Below are 12453 nucleotides of genomic sequence, written 5' to 3'. Positions count from 1 at the left end.
CTGCGCTTACATAGTGGTGCATTTTAAACTGATATATGTGTTTAAACTGTATGTGACTTCAAAGACTATGTATGGTGCGTTTGAGATCATGCCGTCCGTGGCCTGAGATTTTGCTGTGGCGTGGCGTTTGAGATTTTGCTGTCCGTGGCCTGTATGGAGAATTCGCTGCCCAGGTGCGCTGTCGGTTATAGTGTGAAGTCGAAGAGCCTCCTTTTGCGTGCGATAGCAGTAATCCAGCGACACGATCTTACGCGTTCTGTGACTCTTCAAAACCCATAACAGTGCGCGTGGAAGATCTAATATCGCGGCTGAGCCTGATGGAGAAAGTTGAACAGCTAAGGAATAACGCATCGGCTGTACAATGCCTGGGAATACCCAAATACGAATGATGGTCGGAAGCTCTGCACGGAGTTTCCCAGTGGGGTCGCGGCATTCACTTTAATGGTCCCATTCATACAGCAACCAGTTTTCCTCAAGTCATGCTAACGGCTGCGTCCTTTGATGTCAAACACTGGATGCTGGGTTGAACATATACGCTGCCAGTGGACTGATACGTATCTCTGATGCTGCCTTCAGTAAAATCGTAATGCTCACTGTCGCTGTGATATACACGAAACAAAACGTTGTGTTGTGTGTCTTACGTGTGCATGAAAACACTTGCTGTGCGTAAAGTTTAGGAGCCAGCAAGTCATTGGAAAGGACGAGTAATTGGATGAGATTTGTAATCTTAAAGACTGGTCAAGTCGCCTCTGCTAGAAAGTGCGATCTATATGAGATGTATTGGGGATGTGTGGCCCACGACAAAGATCTACCAGAGGTCCACATCTGTTCACTGTTATTGTTTTATCCTCAGGCAGTTCCTTTATAATTTCAACCTTGAAAGGATTATCAGCAAACATTTCAAGAGCCTGCTGCCTTGATACTTCTATCCGTTCAAATGGTTGTTTTTCCATAGCAGCTTTTGTAGCCTGAGTATGAATCTTTTTGAACTCGTCATCGTTCAAGGTAACATCGTCATAGAAGGCGTCGTAATAAAATCCCTCTCCTCGCGTTGTACAGGGTCCAATACATAGTTTGCAGCCATACTCCATTTCAAGAGACTCCCCAAGGATGTGAGCACATCACCGTCACAAATCAGTTTATTAGATAGCAGAGGGCGGGAGGAGAATTAGATCCGAAGCTTGAAGAAGGGACAAATTACACATTCGTGGGTTTTCTTTGAGCAGTGTTTTATGATCAATTATTAAGGGCCGAGTTCAATCCCGGGTGGTAATGGTAGGCTTCTTATTGTAGCGGGCAAGTTTCGATGACTCGCTGGCCAGCTTCTCAAAAATGTCATTGATAAAGCTGTTCATTATCCCCATGGCCTTGCTGGAAATACCGATATCGGGATGAACATGCTTCAGAACCTTGAAGATATAAATCTTCTCGGCACCTTCCTTCGGTAGCTTCTTCCCAGCCTTGGGAGGAGCAGGCTTCTTCTCAGCGGAAGCCTTCTCTGCAACAGGCTTCTTCTCTGCCTTGGGAGCCATTGCCCGACTTCAATTCACATGTGTATAGAACTGCTTTTATCACAAGAAAACCGGTGCATAAACTTGTGGATGGACATCTCAAATTCGAGTTATCCTATTTGTTTCTGCATGTGTATAAAGGGAAGGAATATTGTACTTGCATGGATAAACAGCATTTAGTTTTTCTATATTTCCCATTGTCTTAATGTTTGTTCCATTCAAATACGGCCTCTATTAGATTTGCTGTTGAGTTATAGAAAGTGGCTTCAGAGGCACTTGCATTAGTATTATTAACATGCTCCGTTGATTGCGTTTGGAAGGAATAGAAATTTGCGCACAAACGTGTAGGGAAGATGGATCATCTCAAGCATTTCCTGATTTGTTTAAATTTAGCTTGTGAGACCAGAAAGTAATTTGCTCAGACACACACTCAAAGCCAGTGGATCCATAGGAGCAGAACTTTTTGATTGAATTCTCTATGCCAAGAAAATCATAAACGTCATCTTCAAATCTGTTAGTGATTGGCTAAATTCTTAGCTGGAACTAGTTGAGTGTTCATTTCTTTGTTGAGACAATGGCTAGATTTGATGATGTACTAGAGCTACTGAATACACTAATACACTCCACTATTGGTGGGAAGGTAAATGTTAGCAAAGACACTCTTTGTGACATTCAGATCTGCCTGCATGATGCACAAGAAAAGATCGATTTTTTGCAGCTTGAATCACAGCTACAGCAAGAAGAGCTACATCAAAATAGACACCATTCTGAACCTGTTTTTCAGAACATTGAGACAACCACCCATCAGCAGCATGTTAATAATGTTACAGATAAAGCAGCAGTTGTACATGCAGATGCAGAAACTCAATCTGCACTTCCCAAGCCCATCATCAGACCTTGGGAACAGCTTGTTCACAACAAGCACAGAACTGGTCTTGGATATGACAAGGACTTGTCCTTTCATATTCCAAACTACTCAAAGCCCATTCAGTTTCAGAGTGCTGGATTCATTGATGATAGTTCACCTGCTTCTCATGACAGTTCAGCTTCAGTTGTTCCAGACTCTGCCCCTCTTCTACAGCAACAACAACAACAACAACAAAAACAACAGATCGTGAAATGCCAACACTGTGATCGAGTTGGCCATCTGAAAGATCACTGTTTTGATCTTCATCCATGTGAGCACTGTCATAAAACCAGCCATTCTTCACACAGATGCTTCAGAAACAAACGTCCTGCAAGAACAAAGATTCATCTTGGATGGATCGCTTCTTGGCAATGGGCATCAACAGCCAAGAAGATATTCCAAACACATGTCAGAACTTGTTCCAGAGTATTGAACAGTCTTGCAGTTGAGTTTTCTCCATCTTCTCACCTTGTATCTGACAGGGGGGGAAATGATGGTCATCTACAAGCTTCAAAGTCACATCAAGCGAGCCTGAGCCACAACCTGCCACACCAGTTTCAGAGTTGTAGCCAGAGACAAAGATGCCCGTGAACAGATTGAGAACACTTCCTCTAGCAGAAGACACCAGCTTCTTGCCAGTTTTGGAAGAGTTCCGGGAATTGCATTAAGCATTCCAGAGTTGTTGGTCATCCTTAAACCATCACAGATTAAGAACACTTCCTCTAGCAGAAGACTCCAGCTTCTTGCCAGTTTTGGAAGAGTTCCGGGAACTGCACTAAGCGTTCCAGTGTTGGTGGTCATCCTTAAACCACCGCCCTTTTTTACCAACATTTCAGAGAGCACATTCAGCCTAGTGCTGCCATGCATTTTTGCACATTTTGTATTACAGCTCTCTTCTTGGACTCATACATAACCCTTCGGATTAAGGGGGGGAATGTTGGACACCTAATCCTAAAGGGTTAGTGTGGAAGCCGAAAAGACTAAGCAGTCCAAGAGACCTTGGGATCTGAAACCCAAGAGTCACAACATTGTATTATAAATGTACATCTCCTGTTAATAAAAAATGTACTGAATGATTTATCTTTCATATCTTTTGTGCTGTCCATGTGTGTTTAACAATAATAATAACTGATTAATAATTAATTACTAATCATAATTATTAATTATTATATATGAATTAACAATTAATTCATAATATTATTAATTAATTAATTAATTAATTATAAATATTATAACATATTGGTAAAAATTATTAAATATTGTTTATTAGTAATAAATATTTCTTTATTAAATAATATTTATTTAATAATAATAATAATAATAAAAATTAAATAATCTATTAATAATAAATAAGGTATCTTATAAACTCTATAATAAATATGGTTGACTACGGTTGATTTTTATATTTAGACAATTTTTCTCACAATGCTATGTTGGACTATGGTTGACCATCAATGACAATAGTTGTTACAATGTGATGTTGGACCAAAGGATTGATAAACCCAAAGGATATGAACGCTTCGATTGATAAACCCAAGGCACTGATAGTATAAACCCAAGGGAATAATTCTAAAACCCCAAAGTATTATAAATCCAATGGAATAATATTAAACCCAAGGGATTAATATTATAAACCCAAGGGTTTAATATTAAAAGCCCAAGGGATTATAAGCCTAAGGGAATAGTCTTAAACCCAAGGGATAAATATTATAAACCCAAGGTATATAAACCTTAAGATAAATATTCTAAACCCATCATTGATTTTCATATTGAGACAATCTTTGTCACAATGTAATGTTGCACCATGGTTGACCATGGGTGACCATGGTTGACCATGATTGATTTTCATATTAAGAAAATCCTGTTATAAACCCAAGGTATACAAACCCTAAGATAAATATTATAAACCCTAAAATAAACATGTTTGTCCATGGTTGAGCACAAATGATTTTCATATTAACACAATCTTTGTCACAATTCGATGTTGGATTATGGTTGACCATGATTTATTTTCATATTGGGACAACCTTGGCACAATGCGATGTTGGACAATGGTTAGCTATGGTTGACCATGTTTGAATTTCATATTGAGACAATATTTATCACAATGCGACGTTTGACCATGGATGACCATGGTTGTCTCAAGCGACATTGGACCAAGAGACAATCTTTGTCAGAATGTGACGATAAGCCCTATAATAAATATGGTTGACCATATTAAAAACCAAAGGGAATAATATTAAACCCAAGGGATAAGTTTTCAACAATCCAAGGTATATAAACCTTAAGATAAATCTTATAAAAACTAAAATAAACATGGTTGACCATGGTTGACCACGAATGATTTTCATATTGATGCAATCTATGTCACAATGCGACGTTGGACTATAGTTGACAATGATTGATTTTCATATTGAGACAACCTTTGGCACAATGCGATGTTGGACAATGGTTGGTCATGGTTGACCATGGTTGATTTTCATATTGAGAAATTTTTTGTCACAATGCGATGTTGGATCATTGATGACCATGGTTGTCACAATGTGACTATGTTTTTTGACCATAATTGACCATGGTTTACCATGATTGATTGTAATGTTGAGACAATCTTTGTCACAATCCGACGTTGGATGATGTTTGATCATGGTTTATTTTCATATTGAGACAATCTTTGTCACAATGTGATATTAGACCATGGTTGACCATGGTTGACCATGATTGATTTCCATGTTGAGAAAAAAGATATTATAAACCCAAGGTATATAAACCTTAAGATAGATACTATAAACCCTAAAATAAACATGGTTGACCATGGATGATTTTCATATTGAAACAATCCTTCTCACAATACGATGTTGGACTATGGTTGACCATGATTGATTTTCATATTGAGACAACCTTTGGCACAATACGATGTTGGACAATGGTTGGTCGTGGTTAACCATGGTTGCTTTTTATATTGAGACAATCTTTGTCATAGTGCGACGTTGGACCAAGGGATTGAAAAACCCAAGGGATATGAACACTTCGATTGATAAACCCAAGGGATTGATAGTATAAATCAAAGGGATTAATTTTAAAATCCCAAGGCATTATAAATTGAGGGAAATAATATTAAACCCAAGGGAACAATAAATCCAGGGGATTATAAATCCAAAGGAATAATATTAAATCCAAGGCATAAAAATTAGAAACCCATGGTATATAAACCCTAAAATAATTATTATAAACCCTAAATTAAACATTGTTGACCATGCTTGACCACAGATGATTTTCATATTGACACAATCTTTGTCACAATGTGACGTTGGATTGTGGTTGACCATGATTGATTTTCATATTGAGACAACCTTTGGCACAATCTGATGTTGGACAATGGTTGGACATGGTTGACCACAATTTATTTTCATATTGATACAATCTTTGTCACAATGCAATGTTGGACCATGGTTGTCACAATGTGGTGTTGGACCAAGAGATAATATTTGTCACAATGTGGCCACGGTTATTGACCATGGTTGATCATAATTGACAATGGTTGGTTGTGATTGATTGTAATGTCGAGACAATCTTTGTCACAATCCAACTTTGGACTATGGTTCATCATGGTTGATTTTCATATTGAGACAATCTTTGTCACAATGCAACATTAGACCATGGTTGACCATGATTGTTTTTCATATTGAGAAAAGGCTATTATAAACACAAGGTATATAAACCCTAAGATAAATATTATAAACCCTAAAATAAACATGGTTGACCATGGTTGAGCACGAATGATTTTCATATTAACACATTTTTTCTCACAATGTGACATTGGACTATGGTTGACCATGATTGATTTTCATATTGAGACAATATTTCTCACAATGTGACGTTGGACCATGGTTGACCATGGATGACCATGGTTGTCACAATGTGATGTTGGACACAATGTTTTCATGGTTGTCACAATGTGACTAGTTAATCATAAATATTTATTAGCATGGTTTTTTAGAGATGAATGTGAATGTCAACTTGATATAAAGGTGATGTGTATAGGATAGGGAGAAATCCTTTTAGTTATTATTTATTAAAGTTTTAAAACTCAAAAATAATTTTATTGTATTTAATTATTATTTTATCAATAATATTGTTTTTAATATTAATTTGAATGTTATTATGGTTATTATTAATAATGATATTTATTAATATTATTATTTTTATATTAAAATTATAATAATTAATATCAATGTTATATAAATAGTTATTAATAATATTCAACATCGTAATAATAATAATTACTTCAATATAAATATTAAAAATATTATAAAAAAAATTTATTATAAAACTTCTTGTAATACAAAGATTAAAATAAATTACCCTATTTATTAAAACATAAAACCTAATATTATTTGGGAAAGATAATTCCTAAATCGAAATTATATTTTTCACGAATATATTTCTTTTATTCATAACCTCAAACTCTTTCATCATTCCAACGGTTGTCACACGCATGCATGTCCCTATAGACTTCACAAGGTCAAACTCTTTCATCATTCCAATGATTGCCACTATTCCACGGTCAAACCATTTGAATTTCCTCAACAGCAATAGCGATCATTTAGTTGTTTCAAATCGATCCAACTCAACTACAATCCTTGGATTTCGTGGAGCGCCACATTACAACGGCAAGTGGAATCGACCCACGACGTAATTTTTATTAAAATCATTTAAAATAACATTTACAATTTTTTGGCCGTCACTCTATGCTTCCTCGCGTCAGAGCCATAGAGCCAATTACGAACAAGGGATTGGAAAAAACAATTTCTGAGCTACAATTACGAACCACAATTTAATTCATAAGGCTACCTATTACTAAACGTACACAAATTTAATTCCTTGTGTTCTCCGCAAAGCAGGGCGTGGGGGCGGGCATTACAGCACAGCGATTGCCGTGAATGGCAGAACACCCTGCTCTAAATTTACTAACACTTACTGTTACGGTCGCGTCAGTGTTCCGTGTCCATGTCCACTGTTTTCCGCAAAGCTTAACCTGGGCCGTGGGGGCAGGCACCACGGCTCCTACAGCCGTTGCCGTGGGCCGTTGACTAAACTCCATCTGTAACGAAATCCTTGAATGGACTCAATCAAATTGTACAAACACACTTTACAGGGTAACGAAATCCTTTTGAATGGACTCAATCAAATTGTACAAACACACTTTACAGGGTAACTAAATCCTTGAATATTTCTTGAATGGACTCAATCAAATTGCAGAAACACATTTTAGGTAACTCACGTTTACATCTGTACAATGAATCTATCATCAGGGGCAATTCATACCGTGTTGAATATTGCAGGTCCCTAATATTAAGTATTTGCCACAGAAAATGAAGTATATGCGTTAGTTTCCAATCATTCCGTTTGCTGAATCGACGCAGCACGATGGTCAATGAACACGACACGACTATGCATGACAATAAGGAAGACGTCATGCTTGTTAGTGAAGCTTCCACCGCAGGGACTAGCGAAAAATTTCGGGCTCTTCGAAGCCATAATTTCTATATATAAGTCAAGCCAACTTAATTTCATAATTTCATAGTGCAAATTCGGATGCTCTGTTAGTTATCTCTAATTTCGCTCAAGGTAAGCCAAGCAAGGGAGATTTATTTGTGGAAATTAAGGAAAGAAGACTGCAAAAAGGAAGGAAAATAAAAAGCTACGCTACGACAATTGGGGTTTTGTTTGACAATGGATACTGGATGCCAGAGGTCTGTTGAAGCCCTAGCTATCATGGGATTTGATAACAGAACCATACAACTGCTGGCTACTGAGAAGCCGTGTCATCTCACGGGCGAAGAAGGAACTGTTAACATGCCGATGGCGGCGGAAGGGGATCGTCCGAAGCCCGTGGAGGAAGAAACTGCAACCATATCAGCTGAGGGGTCAAATTATTGTGTTGCAGATGCGAGTGATTACCCGCTGTTAATTGATTTTGAAAAAATGTGTCTGTCGGATCATGATGGCGATCCCAATGTCGGCATTAGAATGGAAGACTCAAATTATATGAAGAATAGGTTACTGGAATGGGTTCAAAAGGTTGCTGATTATGTTCGTTTCCTCCACGCTTCTCTGGATATAACCTAGAAAGAACGAACCATATATTCCAGCAAACATCAGAAATTGTTTTTTCCAATCATTTGCTCGTGTAAATATGATATATTTTGCAGTACTAGTGGTATTGAAATTACAGGAAAAGTGACATGGCAAAGACGGCTGTGGAAATAAAACTGTCGCCTTGCCATATTTCGCAAGATTGAAGAGGAAAAAGGTTGAGCAACAGAACCAGGTACCAGATATGGAGGGACTTTCTGCTCAATCCCAACTTGTTACAGACAAGTGGGAAAATTTCCTATGGGACTTGGAAGTTCAGTTTTCTTCAAAGACATATAGCTTGTCTGACGTAATGTAAAAATATGAGACATTGTAATACCGATAATATTGCATACAATGAACATACAACAATCAGATCTGTGTATCTTTCCGTACGTGGTTCGAATCCTACGGCAAACTTGTGTCCATGAATGGTCTATAAGTCTGAAAATCCTTTTAATTTCGCCAGTGATGCTATTAACTTATAAATTTCAAGGGACAAATTGCAGAGTAGAGTAGTTATGAAGCGTATCCATCTTGGTTTCTTCTCCCTTTTGAAATCAGTTTTGAATTAAATGATACATTTCAGAGGAGTGCGAATGGTATTACATGGTTTGCACGTATACTATAATATATAATGGGATTACTTGGTTTGCATGTATACTATAATATACTTATATACTTATAGTATAATATATTGTTAAACGATACATTTCAGCGGAGTTTTAATCGTATTATTAGGATTGTAACAATCATCAATTCACATGTTTTAGGTTTGAATTTTTAAAATTTGATAAAGTTGATTTTATCTATAACATAAAATCAATTTCATCCCCATCTTAAAAACTTAAACCAAATAGAGAAAATCAACTTCATCCCAAAACTCAAACCTAAACCATGTGACTTAATTTTAATTATAAATCATATATATACTTTGCTTTTTAATAAAATATATCATAAAATAAACCTACAAAATATTATTATAAATTTAAAATTTATAAACTTAAATTATAACATAACATAAAGTTTGAATAATAGACTTCTTCAATGGAATTTTTTAGATTCATATAATTCCAAATCTCAAGCTTAAAAGTTCCGCTATCCTTGTGACCTAATTTATGACAACTCAATTGCATTGAAACTTCAAAACATCATTCTCTTAAGCAAGTTATTTAAAGAGGAAGCTTATGTCCCCTCTGGTGCACTCACAAAAGCCTCTGGAAACTCCGTAGCGATTATGGAGTGCGGAGTTATAATAGTAAAAGCGGATGTTGTTCCTCGACAAAATAGAAACATCTCAACAATATGTTTATGAGAATTCCGTAATGCAATCAACCATCTTCTTATGTCGTGAAAAAGAATAGAATAGCGAGTCACTCTTCTAAATTTGAAGGGCGGCGGGTTATTAGTCACATATGCTTTGAAAGGAGCCATATGAATATGGCTTTTTTCCTGGTTAAAGGATCACAGTTGGAATTTCTCCATCCCAAGTTAATTACGACAAAAGTCATGTCGCGACAAAGATATTGTGTTTTATTTTTAAGAATGATAATAGAACAAGGCTAGCAAAGAAAAGGAGACATATCAAATGAATTACATATAATGTTAGAAATAATTTAAAGAAATAGTATATTATGTAATTTGAATGTGTATTTTGATGGGAAAAGTTTTTGATAGTTTACTATTGCAATAATGTTGCGAAACATCACGTAATGCAATATAATGTTTTCCAAAAAAATATTACACTCAAATTATCATGTAATGTAATATAATGTTATGGTAACTCAATTAATTTATTTAAAATTAAATTAAAATTAAAATTAATAATTTATATAATTATGTTATTTAGTATTTTTTGATAGGGTGTAATGATAGATGGAATGGGGTTGGGGTAAAGTATTTATCATTTTCGATCTTGTAATTTTGAATTTATGATGGAAGGATGCGATTAGACTCTTATATGCATGAGTATGTGGCCTTATAGTTGGATAACGGTTTATGTATTGGTTTTTATGGTTTGTGATCTCATTTGTAGAGAGAGATGCGATTAGACTCTTATATGCATGAGTATGTGGCCTTATAGTTGGATAACGGTTTATGTATTGGTTTTTATGGTTTGTGATCTCATTTGTAGAGAGAGGGCAAGAGTCAAAGTGAGGTCATTGGCCTCTTGGAATAAATTATCCGCGAAGGTGGTATGTGCAAAGGTTTTGGTGTTGTGGGTAGTGGAGGTTTGCAATGGGCGACAACGATTTCAAGGTGTTCATTCCATCTCAAGAATGGCTATGTGAGACGTCTATGTAGCCCGATGTCGTCAATTGGTGGAAGTCTTCATGTGAAAGGTCTCACTCGGGTTTTCAATCCGTAAGACTTATGTACTCACTCAAGTCGCTCCGTTGCTTTTCTTGTCTCTCTTGTTTAGTTGTTCTAGAAGATTTGGTCTTAAGGGTATTTCTAAGTTTCTGTGCATCAATTGTCTTTTGTGGTCTCAGGAAAATGTCAGGAATGTTGGAGTAGTCATGTGTCGAGATTTCGGTTGGTTTCTTTTCTCTCAATGTAAGGAAGGTGTGGTTGGGTGTAGTTGGAAGTATCTGCAAGGGCTGGCTTGTGTGGGTTTTTTTCTATGGCAAGGCAAGTGTTGAGGGTGGGAATTGGGTAATTGTTTATGTTCTCCTAGGTGCTAAATTCTCTTGGTGCCACAGTGGTGCCTTTCTTGTTCAATGGTGAAGGGAGAAGAGTCTTTGGCAAAGGAAATATTGTCCTCCACCCTCTCTAGTGGGTCTTCATCTAAGGTTAAGTCTTTTGCATGGTGCTATTGTGACGAGTCACTTTGTTGGTTTCCCGGTATTACAAAGAGTGGGATGAGTTGGTCTCCATGCTCTTTCGCAAGTAGAGGAAGTCCTTATAGAAATATTCATTCTCCTCCACGAGAGTCAATGATGCCACCAAGATAGAGGTTGAGGAGTAGGAGGAGTGGTGGTGAAAGAGCTCAACCTAGGTAGGAAGGGGCAAGGCTCTTTGCCCATGACTCAATAGTAATTGAGTTTAACAGAGTTCTTCCTGAAACATGTTAGGAAATCCATGAGCTCGAGGCAAAAGAAAGAGAGGAAAGGCATACTCTTTCGATTTTTGAGATATTAGAGGATATGTGAGTTTGGGTGTCGAACCATGGGCACACTAGAGGCAGGTGAAAATAGTATTTAAAGTCAGTAGTGTTTCATTGATAAATGAAGAATTTATTGGGTTTGGTATTGAGGGACAAGCAAGTGGAGAAAGAAAATATTTTCACCTCTCTAGAGGATGTTAAGAGGATGCTAAGGAACTAGAGGTTCTTCTTCGATAGAATTGATGCTGGTCTAGAAAATGTGGAAAGCCACATTGCCTGTGACTCAGATGGGTGGGGACCTGACGGATCCTCCTAGCTCCAGTGTAAGGGTTTAAGCTAATATTTCATCTTCAGATAATGATTAGTGAGCATGGGTGGTGAGTGGCACAGTCTATAGTTTTCTTAGAGCTTTTAGTTTTGTACTATGTAGTCTCCTTGTTGGCCTGTTGGTATTTGGATTAAGACGACGTAGTTTGGTCATAACCATGTGTTTCTGTGGGATGTCTCTGGCATGTTTTATCGTTCGTTATTTTTCTCATTCATATATTTTGTTATATGCTAATGGTGGCATGCAACTTACATGTTTTTTGTGGAAGGCTTGTTTGTATATGGGCCAACTCTATTGGGTTCTCGTCATATTGGTCAGGAGTCATTGATATAAAAAATTATATAATCAAATTCCAATAAAAATTCTAAAAATTTAAAGATAACTCAAGTTTGTATGATTATATTTTATTTTATTTTTTGGATTCATCTTGATTATGAGCATATATTCTTCATGCGTAACTCCTACC

General features: G+C 36.7%; 2 protein-coding genes across 2 annotated transcripts; one reads left to right on the top strand and one right to left on the bottom strand.

The window, feature by feature from the left end:
• Nucleotides 1-247: 247 nt before the first annotated feature.
• Nucleotides 248-1532, bottom strand: LOC149261910 (histone H2B.4-like). The gene is made up of 2 exons (XM_089372058.1): nt 1270-1532; nt 248-311 (listed from the first exon to the last, which is right to left on the bottom strand). The coding sequence occupies exons 1-2, from the start codon at nt 1530-1532 to the stop codon at nt 248-250; spliced, it is 327 nt and encodes a 108-aa protein (XP_089228184.1).
• Nucleotides 1533-8021: 6489 nt separating this feature from the next.
• LOC149261909 (uncharacterized) lies at nt 8022-9012 on the top strand. Its single transcript, XM_089382591.1, has one exon. The coding sequence runs from the start codon at nt 8152-8154 to the stop codon at nt 8545-8547; it is 396 nt and encodes a 131-aa protein (XP_089238717.1). The 5' UTR covers nt 8022-8151; the 3' UTR covers nt 8548-9012.
• Nucleotides 9013-12453: the final 3441 nt, after the last annotated feature.

Source organism: Pinus tabuliformis, chromosome 6 (genome assembly GCF_031772625.1).
Source record: "Pinus tabuliformis cultivar Carrire ecotype Pingquan chromosome 6, CPIR1, whole genome shotgun sequence".
Lineage (NCBI taxonomy): Eukaryota > Viridiplantae > Streptophyta > Pinopsida > Pinales > Pinaceae > Pinus > Pinus tabuliformis.
Note: the sequence above shows the minus strand (reverse complement) of the source record. Positions and strands in the feature narration are given on the sequence as shown.